Here is a 12,195-nt window from a genome sequence, read left to right as displayed (position 1 = left end):
ACCTAGTAAGCCGGTTTTCTGGGTTGTAGTTCTACCTTGGGCCTTATGGGCCGGTGTGGGTATTCATCATATGTTTTCGACACTCGATATATACCAATTTAATTTTGCTTTGGAGATTTTTGTAAATTGAACTGATATTACTTTATTAGAGGTGATAACTAGTTTTCAGCAAAAAAAGTATTTTTCGTTTCTCAATTATGGGACGAGTTTCATTTTCATCCCTAACCTTTTTTTTACCCGTAATTGAGGGATGAAAAGTACCATTTTACCCCTTAGTTTGGTAATCATACTTGTGGGGAAGAAATTATCGATAATTGCGAGCTTCAAACACAGAAAGCATCATTTGCATTTTGCACATTAGTTTATCAGATAAGTTGTCAATTATTGATGGCTTTTGTTCCTGTTAATAGCTCTTGATGATGCATATTTTAGCTTGCAATAAATTATGATCATTCTCGAGGACTTCATTGCATAAGAAAGCGTATTACCATTTGATTTGAATTTCGTAGTTGGAAATATCTTGTAGCTTTGAAAACTAGTTGCTGCTGCTGTTTGAATGGTAATATGGCTGGGACTGGGAGTTTTATGTTTAGCTCAAAGTAGACAATATTGATTTGTAATGCTTGAGCCGAATTTTTCAACATGTCATGGAGCAAAGACTCGATACATGTTATCAGAGCAAATATTCGATTCATTTGGACTGATATCTACTTGTCTATTTGTTGGGTATGACATAATACAATTACAAGTGTGGGAAAATGTAAAGATCATCTCACATCGAATTGATATAATCAAATCGAGTAACATACAAACAAATGCATATTTAGTATCTCTCAGACAATCAATACATTTTATGGAGCTAAGAATAATTGGCGACCATCCAAGAATAATAAAGTCGTGCGAATTTTTAGTCCAAAACGTGTAATACTGGGTTGTAGTATTTTGGCTGAATTTTCAAACTTCCTAAAACTTGGGGGTTGAAGCTCGAGAAACCCCACGCCACTTAGCATAGATTTTTTCAAGTTTGTATTGTGATTGATTGTTACTGAATCTCTTCTCAACTAATGCTTGGACCCACTCATCAGCCAAGCAATAAAATGTGAATCGCACATGTCAGCATCTGCATTCTGGAGTCTAGAGTCAACGCTACAAGTCTATTAAAATATCAGACCAAGCTCCACCTATGGTTTCCGAGTCAACACCGTCTCTCCTACTTCGAATGCCACATTTATTAGAGATCTCTCATCTTTCAAGTTATTTCTATTCATCTTCTTTCATCTCCTTACTTTGATCCTTGTCACTTAGATGCATGTCTGACCAGAGACGCACAGGGCTATGGAGCATATGTCTTTTGAACTGAAGGTGATTTCCTGCAGAGATATCAAGGCCTTCAATTTCTTCCACAAGCTCTCAGTCTATGCAGCTGTATCCATTATCGACGATGACCTGAAGAAGAAGAATAAGAAGGAACAACAGCAACAGCGATCATATCTGCAGCAGCGACACAAGACTCCGGTAGACAGAGATGGGGGCAGGAACCCGGAGTGGAATCATGCGGTGCAGATTGATCTGAAAGAAATCCCATTTCATGATTCTCGCATTGTCAGTCATGTCTATCTCCGGTTTCAAATTTACTGTGAGGGTATTGGTTTTGGTAACAGAAACATTGGTGAGGTTCGTGTTCCGTTCAAGGACTTGATTGATGAGTTTGATGGGAATATCAGGTTTGTGAATTACCAGATCCGAACAAAGGATGGGAAGCCTAATGGGGTCTTGAATTTCTCATATGTAGTGAACGGGATGACCAAGAAAATAGGGACTGATAATCGTTTGGTGCCTGAGAAAGTTCATCATCCATCAGTGGGCGTTCTGAATAATCAAAAATCTTGTTTGTTTCCCGAGAAAGTTCATTACCCTTCGGTTGATGTTCTTCGAAAACAGTCATCAGATATTTGTTATCCTTCACTGGATGATATTCACCCTACGTCGCCATCTCCTGCCACTGCTTTTCCAAACTTTCAGAGTCCTCTGCAATCGCCATCCCCTGCTTTTTCCCTTAAGATTGACCCTGCTATGGCTTCTCCCCTGTTTTATTACTGTCCAAGTCCAGCACAAGAATTCTGCAGCATGAGTACTCCACAGTCACCAGCTCCAGCTTTTCTCATGAACCATGACCCAAATCATCATCCATTTCCATCACAGATTTCCTTTACATCTGGGTATCCACCGGAGTCGATGGTTCATGGCTACCATTTGCACGGGTACTGAATCTACTGATTGTAGGGATTGGACAGTTGGGAACAGTTTCTTCGACTAGATAGAAAAGATGCTGAAGGGTTTGTTAATACTAGCCATGGCTAAATTATAAAATACTATCAATCTCGATTGATCCTTTGCTGTTGCCCAAATTTCATGTTTCATGTACCAGTTGTGTGTGTTATGGTGAAATAATATATATGCTTTGATGCTAATTTTGTTTAGATTACTTGTTGTTTACATAGTCAGATGAAACTCAATTTCACAAACCAACATATCTAGTGGATGCTCATACTCATAGTGGATCCTTGATTACCTACCTATTCATTCGATTAGCTTAATACTTGGTAAAAATTAACACTCTGTCATAATGACAAACTCCTAAAACAAGGCAGAGAGAATTTCAGAAAGTTTGTACGTACTTTGAAATCATGCAAAGTCAAGCTAATTTTCCCGTAGAAAGCAAGAGTCAAAATTAAACCCTAAAAATCTCCGCATACTTTGATCGTCGGAATCTTCCCAAAATTAAACCCTACTGTTGAGGGCTCGACACGTTCCTCAAGAAGGTCTAATTCTCCTTTAGAAGTGTTAGGCATCTGCGAACCTTCTTTGAAGGTTTCATTTAACACTAATGTTATGCACACACCAACACACAGTATTAACTATTAACAGTATTAACTGCATTAACATAACAAGACAAGTAGAGTGACATATAATGGGACTCCTTTCTTTATCAGTAACTCATTTTTTATGGAATTTTTTCACCCACTTGAATGGCATCATATGAAAAAGATATTTTTTTTTTCCTTACTAGATTTCTGCTTTATTTGGTTTCAATTTCTATATAAACCCCATCAAAGTTTATTGTATTGTTTCATCCATTCAGTTTTCAAACTGCTCTTTTTTTCTTCTAATTTAATTCGCTGATTTTTCTTAGTTCCTTTTGTTTCAAAGACTTTGAAATTAAAGCAGCCAAGCATGAAGAGCAAGACTTGTGGGTTCTTCAACAAAATTCACAGCATTCTCCGTCAACACGACAAGGACAGTCAAAACGGCGACGTTGTTGTTCTCTACAACGCAATGCCCACGGAGAAGATCGAGACCGTTAATTATGACGATCAGAATTTTAGGTTGGAAGATGAGATTGACCATGCCGCGGGTTTGTTCATTATATGCCATGAGTTTTCGCAGGCAAATGAAATTGCAGAAGCTCGGGTCCTTCAAAAGGTTCCAGGAATATGGAATTGAGTGGGCTTTTCTTATTGGGCTTAGATTGGGCCTGTATGGCTTAGTTGGGAATTCACTCATGTAAAAAGTAAGTCTTAAAACATAGTCTTTCTTAACATATGGGAGCTATTTTCACTGATAGTTTGTATCTTGTACACGTTTATGTCATTCTTTAACTCAGTCATGATTCTTTAAATTTGCTATCTGTTATGACGATGTACGTCATTACTTCATTTTTTATCTGCACATATCTCTCCTTCCTAATTGTATCATACTTAATTGAAGCGCAGCATTTGAGTACAGAACCGAATCCAGATGATCCTCTGGTTTGACATTATGCGGATATCGTATGTTGTCTGTGACATTTTGATGGGATTTCCTTTGACCTTACTGATGTGCTGAGTCAAATATATGTAACAAAAATGCACAACTAAAATGTTGTCTTGCAGATTGTTGGTTTGGATGAAGATAACTTCATTTTATTTCATGAAAAAATAAGGTAACAATGCACATTAGTTTATACCACTTAAACTGAAGGGTAACTACGTAATAGATGTAATGACGTACCTGCATGATGGCTAATACTTTCTTTTGGGAACACCTCTTGATTGTGCATATGAATTTGATTGCTACTGGCTGTTTAGCATTATGTTTATGTTATCTGCAATTTGTTTCGTAATTCGTTATGCAAATTTAGAACTCTTTCTGCATTGGTTATACAAGGGTGGACGAGTTCGCATGGTATGGAAATTTAAATTCCTACAACACTGATACACAGACAGCCATATATCCTCTTCACCAAACGCTTAACCATAAAACATTTCTTATTCTTGAGCTCTCCTTAACTCTGCATTGTTTTCAGACTTTGCTCTTGCATTCTTCATCCATTACGAAGGGTGGAATGGGGAAGTCAACAAATTCCTTACAAATATTTGATCATATGTATCTTCTCTTAGAATCCTCTTACTTCTGGTTAACAAATATCTGTTATATTTTTCACACCAATGCGTTTACTAATGTCGTAATTTAACTAACATGTGTTGTTTTATTTCATTTTGGTTGCCGGGTGTTTGTGGTTGCTTATCCAACTTCCTTATTGCGAGTACTGTTTGTTCCAGTAGTTGTGAGATCCTGATTGATTGCTGGATCGTTGTGAGGGTAGTGTGAAGGTTCATTAACTAATTGCCTTATGTGTCTCTCTGGCTTGCAGGTTATCTGGGTTTTTTACTAGCAAACATATGGTGGGTTCTCTTCTGTTGTGGAGTTTAAGTTCTTAGTTATGGTTGTAGTGGTTTATGACTGTCTCTTTATTTGAAGGCTGAATTTTTTTCAATATTTTTTGTTTACCTGTATGTGTGAGGTGGCGAGTCTCATTTATTTTGTTAAAAATGTTGGCGAGTCATTTCAGATTGTTGGTTTGTAACTCCGCTGTGAATATTTCGTGTTTATTAATACGTGGTTTTGTATTGAACGTCTTATTTTCCTCTATTTTCTTGAAATTGTTAGTTCTCTATTAAGTAGCCAATAAATTGAAGGAAAAGTAGAGAAGACAAACTAAAATTTTTATCATCCATATTCATTATTTTCATTTTTTGTTACAGATTACGTGAGCTTCGTTGTTTCTTTTGTTTTTATTTTCCTCCTCTTTTATGATATTGCTTTGGAAGTCATTTGATTGCAATATCCGTGACATTCCGTCATGTGTTTTGGTTTTTTGGGATTTTGATTAATATTGGAGCATTGTTTTGTTTATTTTCATTTTTTGTTACAGATTATGTGAGCTTGGTTATTTCTTTTGTTTTTATTTTCCTCCCCTTTTATTATATTGCTTTCGAAGTCATTTGATTGCAATATCTGTGACAATCCGTTGTGTGTTTTGGTTTTTTGGGATATTGATTAATATAGTAGTATTGTTTTGTCTAGTGATACTTGGTGGAAAGGACTACAATCTTAAGACATTTGACTAATGCTGGTACAATTAGATGACTTAAAACTCTGATTCTTTATTATAACACTTACATGGGATTTAACTTCAAGTTATGATTTCTGACCCTGATTGGTACTGTCATTTTTATCAGTAGTGCTCCATTCTCTTATGATTACATATTTTGCTAACTGATCTTCAGCGTAATAGTTTATGTATTTGCATTGATTTCTTGGAAAACATTTGTTACAAATACTAACTGTAATTTTTCCCCAAACTCTTCTAAGTTTTCTTGCTCAGAATTTATTTTGTTGGTAATTGCATCTGAAGCCTTGTTGGCTCACAAAATTTCATACAGTTCTACATGTTTAACTCTAAAGGTACATTATGTAATTAAAATTTTGTGCCACAGTAAATCTGTAATGTGGATACTGATTATGAATTTCTGAATTATGAAGCTGGTACTCACCATTTACAACAGATGAAACATGCCAAATGAAAGGAAAGTGTGTCCCAGCGCCTGACAAATGGAGGGGTATGACTTCAGATCGTGAAATCCTTGAGCCTTATGCCATGGTAGGACTGCCAAACGTTATGAAGTCCTTTTACTAGTTTGATGGTCCATTTATATCAAATTCCATATGATGTTATGAACTCTCATGCATATATACATGTGTTTCTGCTAATTATGCTCCCATTTCGACAGTGACGTATATTTCTGTCAATTATTCAAGTTTTCTTACATGCACATCTTTAAATGTACAGAAGAGGAAAGAACAGCTTTCGTTGTTGACTCTGGAGTTATTTCTGGTTCTTTCATTCATACCTTTTGCATTGGATTAATGTTTACTTTACCTATAATATGGTTTAAATGATTACAGTAAAATGGTATTTTTATGAGTACATCTCACTTGTCTTAAACTGTTTCACTGATCTAAAGTGTTTTTTGTGGACAATGACGAATTTGGTTTCAGGAAAATATCAATTATGTGGGAGATCAAAGCCAAGTAGAGAAGTCTGAGGTGTGTTTTTATGGTCATCTTTGTGTTTCTTGTGGACAATGACGAATTTGGCTTCAGGAAAATATCAATTATGTGGGAGATCAAAGTTAAGTAGAGAAGTCTGTAGTGTGTTTTTATGGTCATCTTTGTTCTGCTTACCCTAGTTCTTTAGATATTTTTGAATATCTGTGTGCATACTTTGCAATATCTGCTCATAATATTCAAAAACTTATACTCAGTCTAAGTACTATTATGACACAAAACCTTTGAAGAAAAGGTGTTGTGTTACATTTCTATGTTCTTCCCAAAATGAAATCTAATCTAATCTAATATTATAACTCTAAAGTTGGTGCTTTTGGAGCTTTTCTGTGGCGAGTTGAGTACCAATTTTCTTATTTTTGTTGCGTTTTGATCGTGCGTCTGGTGGGTTTTTGTCTTAGATTTTTTCTCGTCTTCTGCCAATGTTTACGCCGTTTGTCTTTTCTAGCTGGCAGTTTCTGACGACCTTATGGACTCTGAACTGGCTGGGTTCTGTGGTTCATGCACCAATTTTGTTTCTTCTGCACGAGGTGCATTCGTAGCCGATGCGGGTGATTGCCGTAGTCTCAGCGATTTTTCAGGTCAGTTGATGCCCTCCTCTTTATCGGACCTAGAGTTCGGCAAAGCTTAAGGAGCGAGATAATCAATGCTTGGTGAATTTCATGGCTCTGATCCTCTCTTCATCTTTGATTTCATATCAGTTTTGGGTTTAATTTTTTCCTTATTTTTTTGAGGTCAGCTTTCTTACTTGATATTTGTGTGTATGCTTTATTAAGGGAATTTATGGGAGTTTTCTTCTACCAAAGGTTTTTCTTTTCCATCTGCTTCTTTCTTAGCTTTTAATTCAGTTATTTACTCTAGGTAAACTTCTGCTCTGCTAATGGGTTGAACTTACCATTGTCCAGGCTAACAAACTTGCTTGATTTTGAAATGCAGGTTGCTGGCCAGGGAAATATTGAGTGAAGAACTTTTGGGAGTTCAAGGTCAGTTTTAACTCGAACTAATTAGATGTGGTCAACCAGTCATAATGAGATAATAGATCATAGTGTAATCCACTTGACAAAACATCACTCTGTCTGAATCTGTTGCGTTTTGCCTTCCATCTCATTTGTTGTGTCTGAAATAGTTATTGTTTGGGGCTTTCTCAGTTCAGTATGGGTCTCTGCTTCTTTCATCTTTTTCCATGTGTGTATATTTTTGTTTTGGTCTGCATCCTGTTACTGACTGTGCAAATGATTGTGCTTGATGAACGGTAATTGGTTGCCTTATGCTTAGAAAAGGAAAAATAACTTTTACTGGTAGACGTCTAAACTTATTGAAGCTCAAACAGGATGAAGATTAGTGTTTTAAAATATATTATAATGATGGAGAGAGCTACCCATTCTATTGAGATGTCATATGCTAAGGGTTTAGTAAGAGGTCTTTCTTGTGTTCTCCAAATATATGTAGTTCTGCTTTTGTTGAATGAAATTTGGTCACGTTTGTCGTCCAAATATATGTAGGTTCTGATGTCCCACTATTAATATACATTCATGTCCAACTTTTGAATTATAGCTCTTTCTTATGTTCTCCAAATAATGTAGTGTTAACACAGGTACAGGTTCATTCGATGATCCTTATGTCCTCCAAATAAAACCAGCACATAAGGAGCCACTGAAGGGTAATCTCGGGGTTCCATTCACAGGTAATAATTGATATTAATAATCCATTGATGGTTTTTGGGCTTACAGAGTAGTATAACAGAAGTGCTTGCAGTGGACAGCAGGTACTTGTACCTGTGTTAACACTACATTTGTTGAATTTTAGCCCCACAGACTCACATGGCAGATGAGGGTGGTAATGGAATGGAAAAGATCCTAAAATAAATTTTGACGACCCCATTCTGGGATACAAGTGCCCCTTTTGTGGAATTTGTAAAGCTCAGTCTTATTTCTTGAACTCTTGATTTGGTATTGAAGTATTAGGGAGCTGCGCCACCCTTTTTATGTTTTAGTTATATATTAGATGTCTTTAAGTATGTTATTTTCTTTACATTTTGCAGCCCCTTCAGGAGCACAAATCTGTTTCCCCTAATGTGCATCAAATGAATTGTTGTAGGCAGGTTGGTTATTATTTTCTTTTCCCATTCATTCTATTGATTAAGCTCTTCATCTGTTTATTCCACTTTGTTCTCAGTAGGGGTTTCTGAGAAGGAGAATTATTATCTGCGATTATTTCTCTCGGTATGGTACTTCGGATCTGCGATTTACTGGTTTGCTTCCGGTTGATTGCTTGGTTTGCTTATATATTTCAACAATCCTAGATTAAATTTTCTGCTTATTATATGGAATAGGGAATCTCCAACTAAGTGACTGTCTTATGTGTCTTGCTCTGCTTATGTGCTGGCAGTGCTGCGAATTTTATTGTTAGTATGGTGTTGTTTTAGTGTGTCCAACTTCCTTTTGATCCAGGCATCTAACTTTGTTGATGGTCAACTTCTCTCTGACTTGGTCTATTATTTGACCTTTTTTTAGGAATTATTTATCATTACATGTTTGTTTTAACTGGCATTTGTTCTACTCTTTTTCATGTTTGCAGTCTTTGCTTCTTCAGTGCTTCCTTAACTTCTCCTTGTGTCGAAGGTGAATGTTTTACACATTTGTTCTTCCGCCGCAACGCGCGGGCTTACTACCTAGTAGATCTATATGATCCATCATTTCGATAATTGCCCTCCATACCTTCAAATCCTTATCTCTTCATACACTATCGATCTCTGACTAGAAAAGCATTCAACACAATCCTCCATAAAAGATCATTTGACCAGACCGTTAGAGAATATTTACTCTAGAAATAGATCGTTATGATTGCATTATGTTTAAATCAGGGTGTTGTATATTTGTAGAATATAGTAGTTCCCAACGTGATGCAGATTTTTCAATATTAACCCTCCATACCCTGAAGTCTTCCTTTTCTCTTCATAGACCATCTATCTCTGGCTAGAAAAAGATTCATCACAATCCTCCATAACAGACCATTTGAACAGTCGACAGAACCACACACAATTGGGAATAAATGAGAAATAATTTCAGTCCTTTTTAACTTCTTTGTTTTGGTGAAAAATAAGAATGTGCATGGTCATCTTAAACAACACCCTATTTTTCATAACTTGCTTTCTAAGTCTCTCACTTAATTTGTGGTTGCTTTAGATAAATGATCTGGAGGACTTGTGACTCTTTGGAAATTCTTATATCTCTGTTTTCTAATCAATTAAGCTATGGTTTTGATGCCCTAAGAATGTAGTTTTCAATTCCGGTGATAAGGACTTGGCGATTTCACATTTAATATTTGGTAGACACTGGAATCATGTGAGACAGTTTTGTTATAAATATAAACTCACAAAGTAAAGGAGAAGGAGAAGAGTTGTTTCAATTACAAGGTGTTTTGGAAATTCTTTCGCTCATTATGCACCATTTGCTTTTGTTGTTCAGTACGTCACTTATCTAACAGAAAAATTGTTTGCTTATTTTTGTTCAGTCACCATAGTTTCAACGAGATTGTAGTCGGGCTCTTCAAATTTCTCCAAGGTATGCAAAGATAACTGGTACCCAATGTTGCTTAATTTGTATAGTCATGTACGGATTGTGATTTGTATAATTGTAGTAGATATTGATTATGTGTGTGGATTGATTCTTGTGATCCATCAGATAGACTTGAGTTTTCTGAAACTCTATCCAAGCTATTCATGTATATGGCTCAAACGTAAAACTCTTTGTGTAGCCATTGAGTTGGTAAAAGTTTCTCTAGAATCTAAACCAACTTCTAATAATCCTCCATAACAGACCATTTGAACTGTTGACAAACCACGCACAATTGGGAATAGATGAGAAATAATCTCATTCCTTTTAGGTAGGTAGGGTTTACAACATTTTGTTTTTCTTTTTTTGTGCTGTTGGGGGTGGTGTACATAAGGAGAAATGGTTTTTTTTTTCTTTTTCTTTTTCTCTTGAGGATAACTGGGTATAATAAGTATGTAATTGTGAAATGGTTGGAGATGAACTCTTCTCGTAATATATTATTTCATATGCTCTGAAATTCTTTTCACAAACCATCTAATCTCTCCTCTGTCCCTCTCTCATATTCAAGATAGGACAAATGCGCAAACATTTGCAGAACACAGCAAGTCCAAACCTCCCAAACAATATGATCTTATCATAACTTCTATAGATAAGCATTACTATATATAATACATGAATAAAAAGCCCCACAGATCGATCGTACGAAGGTAAAGAAAAGTGCATGGTCATCTTAAACAACACCCTATTTTTGATAGCGTGCTTTCTAAGTCTCTCACTTAATTTGTGGTTGCTTTAGATAAATGTTCTGACTCATGACTTTTTGGCAATTCTTATATATTTGTTTTCTAATCAATTAAGTTATGTTTTGATGCTCTAAGAATGTTAGTTTTCAAATCCGGTGATAAGGACTTGGCTATTTCATATTTAATATTGGTAGACACTGGAATCATATGAGACATTCTTAACAATGTTGGTTTTTGAAACGCTAGTTTGTATGAGCCAATGGGCAACTACTATATGTATATGCCACATGCCTTTACTAAACTGTTGTACATGTTCATAACAGAAATTCGTGGAAGATGATAGGTTTGGTTGCCTGATAGATATGAGTTCCCAGCAGAGAGAGATTGAGGTGTGTTTTTTCTTCTCATCTTAGATTTACTTTACCTAGTTCCTTAAATAATTCGGAATGCTTTTGCATGTTGTGTATGCGTAATGTAGTTTTATGTCGGTTATTGATATGTATGTATCTTGCTCTGCTTGCATTGAATTTTCACATACACCCAACTTTATTTTCACATTCTAACAACTTCTGTCCGCATCCCTCAAAAAGACTTTTATTTGAAAAAATATATATATATGCACATTTCACATTTTTTCTCTGAAGACTATTTTGAATATAATTCTAACGGCTCTGCCACTGTAACAGTCGTTTCCAAATAATTTCTCTAGCCTACTTTGTGCTTCCTCGTTACAATTCAACGACTATTGGGAATGCCTGATTATGATGTTTGCTTTGTTCAATTTCTATTGAGATCTTGGCATCTGTGGTTTTTGTTGGGAAATTATGATCGGTATATGTGTTTAGATTACTAGATTTAATACTTTCTGCCTCTTTTCTTTTTTGTTTTGAATAATCCATTGTTGATTCTAAATTCATTCCAAAGTTTGAAACTCTTTAGTTCTGTTTATTTGACTAATGGTATCCATCATATTTCATGCCCACGGCCATTCGCTCCCTCTGTGTATATGTGTATATGTTAATGATTAATGTTTATATATAAGGTGGAACTTGAGTAAATTAGGAAATAAATAATTAACAAAACAACATATAATTAATTATATGAATAACAATTAAGCTATGTATATATTGAATAGGATTGATTTTGATCTCTTGCACAAAATTATATTTATCGAACTATGCAATGTGCCAATGATTGCTTTTGATTGAACTTTTACTTGGAACTAATGTTTGCTTATATATGGCTTATGACTTTATTTGTTATTATTTTGTGTTTTATGTTTTTGTTACGGCTTTTCAATGTGGGGTTTTCTCCTTATTTTGTGGATTATCTTAATCATTTAGGTTTTCATTGAATTGTTATTATGAGCTAATTTCACTAAGCGAGCGAAGTTGATTTTTTTTTCCCATTATTTGTTGCAAATTCTTTGTAGTTGTCATCGATTTGAATTT

The 12,195-nt window shown here is 35.4% G+C and overlaps 1 protein-coding gene and 1 long non-coding RNA gene across 2 annotated transcripts; both read left to right on the top strand.

The window, feature by feature from the left end:
• Positions 1–1,203: 1,203 nt before the first annotated feature.
• Positions 1,204–2,479, top strand: LOC120000543. The gene has a single exon (XM_038848658.1). It carries the CDS (start codon positions 1,336–1,338, stop codon positions 2,266–2,268), a length of 933 nt encoding a protein of 310 aa, XP_038704586.1. The 5' UTR covers positions 1,204–1,335; the 3' UTR covers positions 2,269–2,479.
• A 1,077-nt stretch (positions 2,480–3,556) lies between these two features.
• Positions 3,557–11,301, top strand: LOC119999419. Its single transcript, XR_005468411.1, has 7 exons — positions 3,557–5,983; positions 6,382–6,429; positions 6,903–7,430; positions 8,042–8,131; positions 8,489–9,862; positions 9,961–10,010; positions 11,068–11,301. It is a non-coding gene; the product is annotated as an uncharacterized LOC119999419 (long non-coding RNA).
• The last annotated feature ends 894 nt before the right edge of the window (positions 11,302–12,195 follow it).

The sequence above is a fragment of the Tripterygium wilfordii genome, chromosome 6 (genome assembly GCF_013401445.1).
Source record: "Tripterygium wilfordii isolate XIE 37 chromosome 6, ASM1340144v1, whole genome shotgun sequence".
Taxonomy (NCBI): Eukaryota; Viridiplantae; Streptophyta; class Magnoliopsida; order Celastrales; family Celastraceae; genus Tripterygium; species Tripterygium wilfordii.
This window is presented reverse-complemented; position numbering and strand designations above follow the sequence as displayed.

What these genes read in the sequence shown, in the direction of transcription:
- LOC120000543 (XM_038848658.1), top strand. Translation starts at nt 1,336, where the DNA reads ATGGAGCATATGTCTTTTGAACTGAAGGTGATTTCCTGCAGAGATATC.